This window comes from Hypanus sabinus, chromosome 2 (assembly GCF_030144855.1).
Source record: "Hypanus sabinus isolate sHypSab1 chromosome 2, sHypSab1.hap1, whole genome shotgun sequence".
NCBI lineage: Eukaryota > Metazoa > Chordata > Chondrichthyes > Myliobatiformes > Dasyatidae > Hypanus > Hypanus sabinus.
In genome coordinates, this window is record NC_082707.1 from 180777688 (window position 1) to 180792816 (window position 15129).

Sequence of the window (15129 nt, forward strand, 5' to 3'; positions counted from 1 at the left end):
GAGTTGTGCCAGGCCACACATCCCTGAGGTGCGCCAGTGTTGACCATCAACTAGGCAGCTGTGCACCGGCCGTCGTGCTTCGCTGTTTTCATTGGCCAGAGATCGCCGGGTTGCACGCTATTGGTCTCTGTGTCCCGGGGAGCGACCAATGACGTGACGATGATTGATGCCGCTGAAACGTGATGCACCCTGGTACCCTGCTGACGGCAAGGGTGTTGGACAATTGCCGCTTGGTGATTGGCTGACAGAGCGAGGCGGGACAAAGGCCACGACGTGATTGGCCGCGCTCGGGGTGAGCGGGGAAACGGGCGCCCTTCAGCCCCTCGCACGGACGCGATGTCGGTCCGCTCGCCGGCTGTCGGTATCGACTTGGGCACCACCTACTCCTGCGTCGGCGTTTTCCAGCATGGCAAGGTGGAGATAATCGCCAACGACCAGGGCAACCGCACGACGCCCAGCTACGTAGCCTTTACCGACACCGAGCGCCTGATCGGCGATCCGGCCAAGAACCAGGTAGCCATCAATCCCACCAACACCGTCTTCGACGCCAAGCGCCTGATAGGCCGCAGGTTCCACGACCCGACAGTGCAGAGCGACATCAAGCTCTGGCCCTTCACCGGTGAGCGGGAAAGCGCCGGGCTCAGGGGATGGAGTAAGGAGGGGTATCTGGAAGGGAGAGATGGGGTGGAGTAAGGAGGGGTATCTGGAAGGGAGAGATGGGGTAGAGTAAGGAGGGGTATCTGGAAGGGAGAGATGGGGTGGAGTAAGGAGGGGTATCTGGAAGGGAGAGATGGGGTGGAGTAAGGAGGGGTATCTGGAAGGGAGAGATGGGGTGGAGTAAGGAGGGGTATCTGGAAGGGAGAGATGGGGTAGAGTAAGGAGGGGTATCTGGAAGGGAGAGATGGGGTGGAGTGCAGGTGTGAAGGAATAGGGTTGGGTGGGAGTGTGGGGGAGGTGGTGTGGTGGAGAGGCGGAATGGGTGGTGTGGTGGAGGGGATGGATAGGGTGGGAGACTCAGCCATGCGGCCCCTCTACCATATGCTGGCAGCTGGAATGGTGTTGTGCACGGCCCTCTCCATGTGGTGGAACCCAGGCTCTGCATCTAGAAAGCACCGTCAAAATAGAGGGTTATGGGTAAGCCTAGATAGTCCTAAGGTAAGGACGTTTTCGGCACGGCTCTGTGGGCCGAAGGGCCTGGATTGTGCTGTAAGTTTTCTGTGTTTCTAACAAACATTCAATGGTCAAAGCCACTTGGATCACATTTCTTCCCCATTCTGATGTTTGGTCTAAACAACAATGAACCTCTTAATGCAACAAGATGGTGCTGCATATGGCGGCTGTGTTGAGAGCTCGGCTTCAGCTTTACAGTATACTGATAATTTCAGCGATTTCTTTTGCATTTCTTGTTCAAGTAGTTGATGGTCACATTAGATATGATAGACTGGCTCTTCTGAACATCAGGAAGATGGCACTACATGCTGCCTTTTCTACACTGGTAACCGCAACTTAAGAGATCAATGGCAGGCTCATTTACTACACTGCCGCTACCTTGGAGGTAAGGGAGAAGGACCGGCATTCTGGTGAGGGCGTGCTAATCAGCCACCAACTACTAGCACACTCCTAGCTAACGTGCAATCCCTGGACAATAATCTGTGCGAACTGAGTGCCAGAATTTCCTACCAGTGGGGAAACAAAGGAATGTGACATTTTGTACTTGGTGGAGATCTGGCTGAGGAGGAGAGACCGGATCATGCCATCGAACCCTCTGCGTTCTCACTGTTCTGGGCGGACACATCAAAAAGCCTCTCTGGGAAGAGTAAGGGAGATGGTCAGCAGTGCTTGGTGTGACCCCTGGAATGTGCATGCCCTCAAATCCTTTTGTTCCCTGGATTTGGAGTACCTTCTGCTGCTTTGGAATCCTTTCTGGCTGCTTAGGGAGTTCACAACTATTATTATCACAGCTGTCAAGGAACTGTACGAGACTATCAGCACCCTGGAGACTGCACAACCGGAGGCTGCATTCATCATTGCCAGTGACTTTAATAGAGCACATTGACAAAAGTCTCTCCGAAGTTTTGTCAACATATCCAGGTGAGCACATGGAGACATAGTATACAAGATCACTGCTACTCTCCCTTCTACAACGCTAACAAAGCACTCCTTCTCCCAACATTTGGAAAATCAGATCACTTCTCCATCTAGCTGCTGCTGAGGTACAGGCAGAAGCTGAAACAAGAGGTGGCCAGAGTTAAAACTGTCCACTGTTGGTCCGACCAATCGGCCTCCTTGCTACAGGACTGCTTTGATGACGTCGACTGGAATGTCTTCCATGATGAGGATGTTGCCTCCCCTAGAAATCACTCAGGGTCTATCCAAACCAGAAACCCTGGTTCAACAGTTCTATGCGAGCAGCACTAACTGCGCAACACAGGGCTTACGTTGCCAGTGACCAACAGGAACTCAGGAAATGCAGCTACGATCTGTGCAAAGTCATCAGGGCAACAAAAGAACAATACCGGGACAAGGTTCAGACACAATTCTCCACCAACAACACTTGCAGCTTATGGCAAAGTCTGCACACCATCGCAGACTTCAAAGCTAAATGCAGTGGAGTTTCCAACATTGCTGCCTCTCTCCCAGACGTGCTAAATATTTTTTACTCTCGATTTGATGTTGCCAATACTGAGCCCCTGAGGAGAGCCGCTGAGGCTGAAGTACGCATGTTTCCAAAGAGTGAACAGTCGCAAGGCTAAGGAACTGGATGGCATCCCAGGGCGGGTATAGAGTGTGCGTGGCACAGCTGGCAGGTGTGCTTACAAGCATTTTTAACCTCTCTCCCAGTATAGAGTGCAGCATTTATTGACTGTCCATAACTGCTTTTGACAAGTTAAGGTTGAGACACCTTTTTGAATTTTCACTAGGTAAGGAGTTCTAGGGTATTGACTCAGTGACGATGAAGGAACACCAATATATTTTCAATTTAGGACACTGAAAGAACCGCTCAGGTGGTGGTGTTCCCAGGCATGAGCTCGTGTCCCGCCTGCTGGGTCACTGGTTTGGAATGTGGTGTCAGAGTAATCTGCTTGATTAGCTGCAGTGCATTTCATAGAGTGTTCTCACTGCATCCACCATGTGGATGGAATTGATGCTTAGGGTGGTGTCTGACATGCTAGTCAAGATCAGTACTTTACTTTGGATAATCTTGAGTTTTTTTAATATGTTCTGCAACTGTACTCTTCCAAGCAAGTAGAGGGTATTTCATTACCTTCCTAATTTATGGTAGTGGGATATCTTTGGTATGTCAAGAGGTGCTGTCAAATAACTTGCATGTCTGGCACTTATATAAAGGGATCATTGATTGGGGAATCAATGTTAATAAAGCATTGGGAGAATCCACAATCATCTTAAGTGCAGTGCCCTAAGGTCTTTTATACCAGAATGAAAAAGGGTCCTCCTCATATTCTGCCTGAGTCATCTACAACAAGTTGGCATGAAAGCTGAATTGTCCAATTGTACATAATTTATACCCACTGTGTTCCTTTTCTCTCTCCTTATCTATCTACTTCATCTTAAGTAAACCCCATGCTTCCTAACTGACTGTATCATTGCCTGGTATGGGAACTGTACTTCCCTCAATCACAGGACTCTGTAGAGAGTGGTGCGGATAGCCCAGTGCATCTATAGATGTGAACTTCCCACTATTCAGGACATCTACAGAGCCAGGTGTGTACCACAAACTGTTCCAGCTGCTACCATTTGGGAAATAGCACCACAGCATAAAAGCCAGGACCAACAGGCTTTGGGACAGCTTCTTCCACCAGGCCATCAGACTGACTAATTCACACTGATACAATTGTATTTTTATGTTATGTTGACATACTATTTATTATAAATTCCACATTGCACATTTAGACAGAGACAAAACAGAAAGATTTTTACTCTTCATGTATATGAAGGACGTAAGTAATAAAGTCAATTCAATTCAAACTATGTCTGCATGTTTTTAGGCATTGAGTTGCTGCCACATGATTTGCAGATTAAGTCTTTTGACTTCTAGAATCTGCATTTATGTTTAAATTATTATCTGTTTCCCCTTAAGCAAAAGCTCTTCCAATCTTTAAAGCTCTTGTAGATTTATCAAACATAAGTGCTGTACATAAAACTGTATTTGCTCTATGCAATCCTGATTTTTATCTTTGAATCTTTATGCAATGTCTAATATGGGTATGCACAATTCACCAAGCAACGTTAGGCTATCTTGCACTGTAGCAATTTAATTTTCTGTCCCCTCATTCTTAATTAGAGAAATTGCTTTATTTCTTCCTAATTTAATGTGAACATTGTTGTTTGTCATCTATATTAACAATCTGGAATACAATCCCATTCTCCTGCCTTCTCCGTGTAACATTTCATGGCCTGACTTGTCAAGTATCTATCAACCTCTGCTTAAATACACCCAATGACCTGGCCTCCACAGCTGCCTGTGGCAATGAATTCCACAGATTTGCCACCCTCTGACTAAAGAATTTCATACTAATCTGTTTTAAAAGGAATTCCTTCAATTCTGATGCTGTGCCCTCTTAGTCCTAGACTACTCCACTGTTGGAAACATCCTCTCCACATCCACTCTATATTGGCCTTTCAAAATTCAATAGATTTCAATAAGATCCTCCCTCATTCTTCTAAGTTCCAGCAAATACAGGCCAAGAACCATCAGGTGCTTCTCATATGATAAGCTTTTCATTCCCAGAATAATTTTTGTGAACCTCCTTTGAACCCTCTCCAGTTTCAACAATCCTTTTTAAGATGGGGGACCCAAAACTGCTCACAATACTCTTAAGTGAGGCCTCACCAGTGCCTTATAAAGCCTCAGAATTAGATCCTTGTTTTTATATTCTCATCATAAAATGAATGCTAATGTTCATGTTCTTTCCTCACCACCAACTCAACCTGCAAGTTAACTTCTAGGAATCCAGCATGAAGACTCCCAAGTCCCTTTGCACCTCGGATTTTTGAATTCTCTCCATTTAGAAAATTTATGCTTTTATTTCTTCTACTAAAGTGCATAACCATATACTTGCTGACCCTGTATTCCATCTGCCATTTCTTTGCCCATTCTTCTAATCTAAGTCCTTCTGTAACTTCTCTGCTTCCTCAAAACTACATGCCTCACCACCTTTCTGCATATTGTCCTCAAAGTTGGCCATAAAACCATCAATTCCATCATCCAAATCTTTAACTTTTAACATATGTAAAGAGGGTTTCTTCTTTTTTGTTAACTAGCAGGAATGCTAATTTACTGATAACGAGAATGGTATTCCTTTGTAAACCAAATGGGGATTAATGTTCTTTCTTCTGAGTCTGTAAGCTTTTGTTGACGGGCTTTTGGGCAGATCGGCGTGAGGGGGTCGAGAGAGAGGACGCAATGCTCTAAGCTGGGCGAGGATCGGACCCCAAAGGGGGGTCCGAGGCCGGGAGATTCTCCGAGGGGGGGGGGGGATGAAGCTAGATGTGCTTGGTTGACCACTTGGAGGGTCCTGAGCTGTTTGGAGAGTCGAGGAGTTCGGAGGGGATCGAATGGTGGCCAGAAGACTTCAGTAATTGAGCTCCAACGGTTGTGCCCGAAGTGGTTTGGACTTTGATAAGTTTGGCGCCTTTTCTTTAATTTTCTCTTCATATATACTGTATCGTTATTAATCACTTAGTTATAGTAACCTTTATAAATTGTACTCATTTAATCGCATATGGTGTACTGTCTGTTTTTGGGCGAGGCGGGGACATCACACAGCATCCACACCAGCTGATTACCCAGTTTGGCGGGGCCGAAGGCTGCTCCCCCTAGACGAGAACGAGCTGAGCGAGCCTGAGGCGACCCAGGGGGTTACACATAAAAAGAAGTGAGCCCAGCAGCATCCCCTGCAGAGCACCACTAGTCACCACTAGCTAGTCAGAAAAGCTTACCTTTATTTCCACACTGTCCCTCCTGCCAGTCAGCCTATGTTCTGTTCGTGTTAGTATCTTTCCTATAGCAACCTGGGCTATTACCTTTCTAGGCAGCCTCGTGAGCAGCACCTCAGAAATGTCCTTCTGAAAATTAAAGCATACAACATCTATCCTCTTTTGTCTATCCTGCTTGTTATTTATTCAAAGAATTCCAATTGATTTGTCAGGCACGATTTTCCCTTAAGGAAACCATGCTGACTTTGGCCTATTTTTACCAGTTGCCTCCAAGTATTCCTAAACCTTATCCTTAATAATTGACTCCAACATCTTCTCAACCACTGAGGTTGGGCCAACTGATCTTTAATTTCCTTTCTTCTGCCTCCCTCCCTTCTTGAGGAATGGAGCGACATCTGCAATTTTCTAATCCTCTCGATCCATGCCAGAATCTAGTGATCCTTGATCATTATTAATGTCTCGACAACATCTTCAGCTATTTTTTCAGAACCCTGGGTTGTAGTCCATCTAGTCCAGGTGACTTATCTACCTTCAGACCTTCTAGCTTCCCAAGCACTTTTTCCTAGTTATAGCAACTGAACTCACTTCTGTTCCCTGACTCTTGAGTTTCTGGCATACTGCTCGTGACTTCCACAGTGAAGACTGGTGCAACATAATTATTTTGTCCGTCCTCCATTTCCCTGTTCCCTCATTACTACCTCTTTAGTGTCATTTTCCTGTGGTCTGATATCTACTCCTGCCGTTCTTTTACTCATTATATATCTTAAAAAACACTTTTGTAATCTGCTTTGATACTAGTCAGCTTAACCATATTTTATCTTTTCCCTCCTTATAGATTTTTAGTTGCCTTCTGCTGGTTTTCATGTTTTGCAATCCTCTAACTTTACTTTAATTTTTGCTCTATTATATGCTTTTTTTTTTGCTTTTATGTTGACTTTGACTTCCCTTGTCAGCCACAGTTAAGTCATCCCATCTTTAGAATATCTCTTATTTGGGATGTATCTCTCTGGGCTTTCCAAATCGCTCCCAGAAACTCCAGCCATTGTTGCTCTGCCATCAACCCTGCTGGTGTCCCCTTCCAATCAACGTTGGCCAGCTCCTCTCATGCCTCTGTAATTCCCTTTACTCCATGATATATCTGACTTCAGCTTCTCCTTTTCAAATTGCAAGATGAAGTCTATTATATTATCACTGCATCCTAAGGGTTCCTTTACCTTTAGCTCCTTAATCAAATCCACAACATTCATTCCAGAAATAGCTGATCTCCTAGTGGGCTCAACCACAAGCTGCACTAAAAAGCCATCTCATCGGCATTCTACAAATTCTCTTTTGTGGTCCATAGTCGGCACCAATTACCTGCATATTGAATCCCTCATGATGATTATAACATTACCCTTTTGACATCTATTTTCTTCCACCTGTTGTAATTTGTAGCCTACATCCTGTCCACTCTTTGGACGGCTGTAAATAACTCCCATCAGGAACCCTTGCAATTCCTCAGCTCTACCCACAAGGATTCTACATCTTCTGATCCTATACCACCTTTAAGGATTTGATTTCATTTCGTACCAACAGAGCATGTCACCCCTTCTGCCTGCCTCTCCTTTTGATGCATTGAGCATCTTGGATGTTAAGCTCCCAAACATAATCTTCTGTTAGCCACAACTGAATGATGCCCATGTCATACCTACCAATCTAGCTGCACTACAAGATAATCTGCCTTGTTCCATATGCTGTGTGCCTTCAAATGTATGTCAGTCCTGTATTAATCACTCCTTTTGATTTTGTCCCCCGTTACACTGCAAATCATTCCACTGTCTGCAATTTTGCTCAATCATCAACCTCTCCCTGCTCAAGTAGAGCAGTCTCATTACACACTACCTCTGCTTGTATACCAACTGCCCCATCCTCAGCCCTGTCACTCACTTTCATGTCAAAACTGCCCACAAGGCTTTTGGCACTCCCCCCCCCCCCCCCCCAGTTCAGGTGTAACCTGCCCCTTTCATACAGGTCATACCTTCCCCAGAAGAGAAAGGTATTCTGCCCCCTGCACCAGTTCCTCACCCATGTATTCATCTGCCAAATTGTCCTGTTCTTACCCTCACTAGGTGTGGCATAGGCAGCAATCCAGAGATTACTACCCTGATTATAGTACTGCTTTTCAGCTTTCCACCTAGCTCCCTAAATTCTCTGCGGGGCCTGCTCCCTTTTCCTATCTTTGTCTTTGGTGCCAATATGTACCAAGACTTCGGGCTGCTCCCCCTTCCCCTTTAGAATGCCGTGGATTTGATCCTAAATGTCTGTGACCCTGGCATCTGGAAGGCAACATACCATCTGGTGTCTCTATTGCATCCATAGAATCTCATGTCTATTCTTACCAACCAGATCCAGTCATTGCAGCTCCCACTGGTAAGTCATCAAACCACCCCCCCCCCCACCACCAAACAGTGTCTAAAGTGGTATACTTATTGTTGATGGGAATGGCCACAGGAGTATTCTGCACTGGCTGCCCATTTCCTTTCCCTCTCCTGACAGTCACCCAGGGACCTGCCTCCTGCAAGTTAGGGGTGACTACCTCATATAGCTCCTATCCATCACATCCGTTTTCCGTATGAAACGAAGGTCAACGAGCTGCAGCTCTGGTTCCTTGGTATGTCCTCTGAAGAGCTGAACTCAGTGCGCCTGGTGTAGATATAGTTATCCAGGAGGCTAGAGGTCTCCCAGAATTCCCACATCTCGCGTAAAGAACACAACACAGCTCCTGGAGCCATCCTCACTGCTCTACGTATGTACTAACAAAGAATGAAGAAGAAACTTGCCAGATACTTGCCTTGCTTAAATTTGTTTTGCCAAAGTTTGCCCACTCTTAGCACTGGTCCACTCACACAATGGCCACTCTGTTTGTCTCTACCTTATTTTTATTTACCCATGCTAATAAATCATCAGAAGATAGCAAAAACCCATGAATGCTCCTTTTTTCTTAAAACATAACTTGTGGACCTGTGAGTTGCCTCCTCTCTTGCTCCTGGTTTGATTGCACTGCTGAAAAATTGCTTACAAGTGTGAGGTGTTTCACTTTGGGAGGAGAAACTGAGGTAGGACTTTAAACAGAGTGAACAGTAGGGCATTAAAGGGTGTGTAGAACAGGGGGATCTGGGAATACAAATCCCTAGTTCCTTGAAAGTGGCATCATGGGTTTAAAAGGTCTCCAGTCTCCCCAGCATCAAGGACATCTTCAAAAGGTAATGCCTCAAAAAGGCTCCATCCATCATTAAGGACCCCCGTCACCTGGGACATGCCCTCTTCTCAGTAATACCATCAAATAGGAGGGACAGGAGCCTGAAGACACGCTGAACATTTTAGAAACAGCTTCTTCCATTCCACCGTCAGAATTCTGAATGGACAATGAATCCTCAGTATTTTATTCTTTGTTCTCTTTTTGCACTGCTTACTTACCTGTATGTTTTCTTTTTGCAATTTAAAGCATATTGTTATGTATTGTACCTACTACAGTACTTCTGTTTAAAAAAAAGAACATATTTCACAACATTTGCCAGTGATATTAAATCTGATTCTGATAATGAGAGCTTTTGGCACATTGGCCTTTGTAAATTAAAAGAATTGAGATATTATGTTGATGGTGCGTGAGACCAAATTTTAAGTAAAATCTGCATTTTTTGTCACCTACTTACAAAGAAGATATCAATAAATTTGAAAGAGTGCAGAAAAAAGTTTATGAGGATGTTGCCAGAACTTGAGGACCTGAGTTGTAGGATAAGGTTGAATGGGTTAAGTCTTCATTCCATAAGTGTCACTTCCTACAGAAGTGTTCATTCTGTAGGAGAATGAGGGGAGATTTTGTAGAGCTATTACAAAATTTTGAGTGGTGTAGATAGGGTAAATGTAAGCAGGCTTTTTTTTTACTGTTTGGGGAGACTAGAACACGGGTTCATACGTTAAGGGTGAAATATTGAAGGTGAACCTGGGGTGGGAAGGACTTTGATCAGAGTGTGGAATGAGCTGCCAGCTAAAGTGGTGGATTCCATTTCAATTGCAACGTTTAAGAGAAGGACCTATTTCCTTGATGTAGTACTCTGACTTTGTTATAGTATCTAGAAGATTTTGGAAGTTGACCTATTTGCCTGTGCACCAATTTGCTCAAACCAATAGGAGAAAGTTATTTCTACCATCTCACCACTTTAGGAGTTTATAGGTTAATATAGGTGAAAGATCTCTGGAAGGGGCAAGTTTTTGTTGGAGGAAGTACTTGGTTCCTGGGGGCAGGTGGGGTGGAGAAACTGCTTCTTTATCTAAGAAATGGTGTTCATTCAACATTTAACAATATATTTCTTTGTTCTTCATCTCCCAGTGATCAATGATGGAGGGAAACCCAAAGTCCAGGTGGAGTACAAAGGGGAAAATAAGACATTCTTTGCTGAGGAGATTTCCTCTATGGTGCTAACAAAAATGAAAGAGATAGCAGAAGCATACCTAGGCAGTCAAGTCACCAATGTTGTCATCACAGTGCCAGCTTACTTTAATGATAGTCAAAGACAAGCTACCAAAGATGCTGGAACCATTGCTGCTTTAAATGTGATGAGAATAATTAATGAACCAACAGCTGCTGCTATCGCTTATGGACTAGACAAAGCAGGACCTGGTGAGCATAATGTTCTCATCTTTGACCTGGGAGGCGGAACTTTTGATGTTTCGATCCTTACCATCGAAGATGGCATCTTTGAGGTCAAGTCCACTTCTGGAGATACTCACCTGGGGGGAGAAGATTTTGACAGCCGCATGGTGAACCACTTTATTGAGGAATTCAAACGGAAATTTAAGAAGGACATCTCCCAGAACAAGCGGGCAGTAAGACGTTTGCGCACAGCTTGTGAGCGTGCCAAAAGGACTCTGTCCTCGAGTACACAGGCCAGTGTTGAGATTGACTCCTTGCATGAAGGTGTAGATTTCTACACATCAATCACCAGGGCCCGGTTCGAAGAGTTGAATAGTGATCTCTTCAGAGCTACACTGGAACCCATTGAGAAAGCCCTTCGCGATGCCAAGATTGACAAATCTCGGGTTCAGGATGTTGTCCTTGTGGGAGGCTCCACAAGAATCCCTAAAATCCAGAGTATTCTTCAAGACTTTTTCAATGGGAAGGAACTGAACAAAAGCATCAATCCCGATGAGGCAGTAGCTTATGGTGCCGCAGTGCAGGCAGCCATTTTAGCAGGTGACAAGTCTGAGAATGTACAGGACCTGTTGCTCCTGGATGTCACTCCCCTGTCTCTTGGTATTGAGACAGCTGGTGGGATCATGACTCCCCTCATTAAACGAAACACCACCATCCCTACCAAACAGACACAGGTCTTCACCACTTACTCAGAAAACCAAACTAGTGTCCTTATTCAAGTCTACGAAGGGGAAAGAGCAATGACCAAAGACAACAACCTGCTTGGTACGTTCAGCCTGGCCGACATCCCACCAGCTCCACGTGGACTCCCTCAGATAGAGGTGATCTTTGATATAGATGCCAATGGCATCCTGAATGTTTCAGCAGTTGACAAGAGCACAGGACACACAAACAAAATCACCATTACCAATGACAAGGGCCGGCTGAACAAAGATGACATTGAGCGCATGGTGCAGGAGGCAGAGCGCTACAAGGCAGAGGATAACCTGAACAGGGAGAAGGTGGCTGCCAAGAACATGCTCGAGTCCTACGCGTACAGCATGAAGCAGGCTGTACAGGATGAGAACCTGAAAGGGAAGATCAGTGAGGAGGATGGGAATGCTATCCTGGCAAAATGTCAGGAGGTCCTTAGCTGGTTAGAAAGAAACCAGACAGCAGAGAAGGAGGAGTTGGATTATCAGCAGAAAGAGCTAGAGAAAGTCTGTAAACCACTTCTCAAGTTCTTCAGATGTCCCTGCAGTAGGATACCTCCAGGAGCCAGCAGTTCTTCGGTGCCCAGCAGCCCAACTGGACCCACAATTGAAGAGGTTGACTGAGTGAGGTGGCTAAGGGCATCGGAAGAACTACTTATTTTCCTTGTTCCCTCAGCATTAGTGTGGCGAGAAGGGAGGGAACACAATGTATTATCGATAAGCCATTCAGATAATACAAAGGACTCAACTGCTTATTTCTCTATCTTACTGTAGATTAATTGTCAGAGTTTAATTGCACATTATCACATACATATACTTTTTTTAAATTTAGAGATACAGCAGGGTAACAGGCCTTTCTGATCCGACAAGCCCATGCTGCCCATTTACACTTGTGTGACAGATTAACCTATTCATCTGTACATCTTTGGAATGAGAATCCGGAGAAGACCCACACAGTCATGAGGGGAATGTTAAACTCCTTACAGACAGTGGGAATTGAACTTGGGTCACTTGCCCTGTGATAGTGTTGTGCTAACTGCTATGCTTCTTTGCTACCTGTTATTGCTGTCCCTAAATCATTGCTTTTAAAAATTATCACCGGGTACTCTGAATTCACAAACAGCTCGCATGATCTTTACAGTCATGGAGCAATGCAGAACGAATGCAGGCCCTTTGATCCAGAGTCCATGCTGACCATGGAGCCAACCCAGCTAATGCCAACTTCCTGCATTTGGCCCATATCACTGCCCTTCCGTGTACCATTGTAGCAGCCTCAACCCCTCTGCTAGCAGCTGATTTCCTATATGCACCATCTTTGTATGTGGGGAAAATGTTGCCCCTTGGGTTCCTTGTAAATATTTCCAAAACTGTGCCCCTGGTTTTGGTCCCTCCTATCCTGCAGAAAAGACTGTTGCCTTCCACCTTATCTATGTCTTTCATAATTTTAAACATTACTATAAGGTTGCCCATTTTTCTCATATCTTCCAGAGAATAAAAACCTAACCTAATCTTTAGCAACTTCATATGTCAGTAAAGGTTGTGCTGTTGATTTAATTTGGAGTAAAAATAACTAATGAAAATGGAAAATAACTTTTTCATTCCTAATGCGATAGCAATTTGAAACTTGCTGCTTTACAGTTCTTTCCATGCTAAAGCAGTTAATAGGGAGGAGATCTACAGCACAGCAACAGGTCCTTCAGCCCACAATGTTGTGCTGAACCTGTTAAATTAGTGATGAAATGGCCAGCTAAACTAGTTGTTTGGCCTGGTAAGCCTCTTATGCGCCTGCTGCAAAGCCTCAACATTCTTCCTGTAGTGGGACAACCAGAAATGAATGCAATACTCCAGATGCTTCCTAATTCTAATTCCTAATGCAACTTTATAAAGTTGCAAGCTAAATCTACCCTTTTTACTGGAGATCAGAAACCATCAATTCTTTGTGGGAGGAAAGGAATTGTCAATGTTATGAGTTGAATTGACTATTTCTTGCATCCTTCATGTACATGAGGAGTAAAAATCTTTGTTACACCTCCATCTAAATGTGCAATGTATAGAGATTTGTAATAAATAGTATGTACAACAGGACCGTCAATATAACATAGAAATACGATTGTAGCAATGTGAATCAATCAGTCTGATGGAAGAAGCTCTCCTGGAGCCTGTTGGTCCTGGCTTTTATGCTGCGGTACCATTTCCCAGATGGTAGCAGCTGGAACATTTTGTGATACTCACCGATCTCTATAAGTGTCCTGAATAGTGGGAAGTTCACAATCTACAGATGCCCTGAGCTGTCTGCACCACACTCTGCAGAGTCTTGTGATTGAGGGAAGTACAGTTCTCATACCAGGCAGTGATGTAGCCAGTTAGGATGCTTGCAATTGTGCCCCTGTAGAAAGTCCTTGAGATTTGAGGACTTGTGCCAGACTTCTTCAACTGTCTGAGGTGAAAGAGGTGCAATTGTGCTTTTTTTCCCACCACCCAGCCAGTACGTACAGACCGCCTGAGATCCTCGGTGATGTGTATGCTGAGGAACTTAAAGCTGTTCACACTGTCAACCCCAGATCTAGTCCTGATGCAGTTTCTAACCCAAAACGACCCTGTCCATTTCCTTGATCTGAGAAGATTCTCCAGCAGACTGCCTATTTTTTTGCTCCAGGTTTCAGTATTTACAGCATCTTTTGTCACCCTCCATTCCTTAATGGAAAAAGGAACACGGAAGAGGAGCAACACACCTTTATTGGGCTCCTCGGAAAAGGAAACCACACAATTTCTTTGACTGTGAAGAAAGTCTTTCATTTCCTGGCACTGTTTGGAGAGATACAAGTCTGTGTATTACAGTTGGACAACTCTTCAATGTTCCTTTGACACAGATAAGTTTGTAGAAACCAAACATGCCTTTACAACTTGTGTATCAGATTAAAATATAACACCTGCAAAATACTTGTCTCCATTCAAGGATGTGGTAGATCAAGGTGAATACTACATTTGGTCTATTATCTTCAAAGGTTGCTGTGTACCTTATTTGTTAAATTGCATTGTTTTATGTTTCAATTCATCACAGATGTGAAATGTTGAAAATTAAACATCTTGGATCAATAGGGTCAGACTTTTTAACAGTAAATGTGGGGGAAAACTGAAGAAGTTGTTTTTAAAAATTCCTGTTCTAAGCTAAATTAACCTAAACAAAGGCAACACAGGACCAAGATAATCTTGAGTTTTTGACTCTACTATCCAGTGAATGAAACATGAACACCTTCCATTTTCCTCTGATCCTGCCATGTACATAACCTCTAGTGATCCAGAACCTGCCATCACCTCCATATTTTTTTTTAAAAAGGTCATTTTGGAAAATTGACAGTGCTCAGTAATATCTTTGATTGAATTGAGCAATCTTGAGACAAAGTGCCCTTTTAGTGTAAAAGATAAGAAAAACTGATGAATTTATTTACCTGCAGAGGTTAGAGACTCCACGTTGCTGTCTCTTGTCTCTGCTGCCCACTGGAAGGTAATCTCCACGAAACCATGTATTTTTGTGTTACCATTGCCTCATCTTATTTACTGGCTGACACAATCACTTCTTTGGTTCTGCACTTTTTTGAAGTTAAAGTGTATTATCAAAGTATGTATATGTTACCATATACTAAGTTAACATTAATTTTTTTTACAGGCATTTCAAATTAAATGTTTCCATTTATTATCAGAGAATGTATACAGCCAGAAATATTTAGTCTTACAGAATGAACGACAGAAAAACATTAGAACCCCAAGGCCCCCTCTCCCACTTCC

General features: G+C 44.0%; 1 protein-coding gene across 1 annotated transcript; it reads left to right on the top strand.

Moving 5' to 3' along the window:
• The first annotated feature begins 20 nt into the window (after positions 1-20).
• Positions 21-14506, top strand: LOC132388395 (heat shock-related 70 kDa protein 2-like). The gene is made up of 2 exons (XM_059960750.1): positions 21-619; positions 10328-14506. The coding sequence occupies exons 1-2, from the start codon at positions 337-339 to the stop codon at positions 11965-11967; spliced, it is 1923 nt and encodes a 640-aa protein (XP_059816733.1). The 5' UTR covers positions 21-336; the 3' UTR covers positions 11968-14506.
• The last annotated feature ends 623 nt before the right edge of the window (positions 14507-15129 follow it).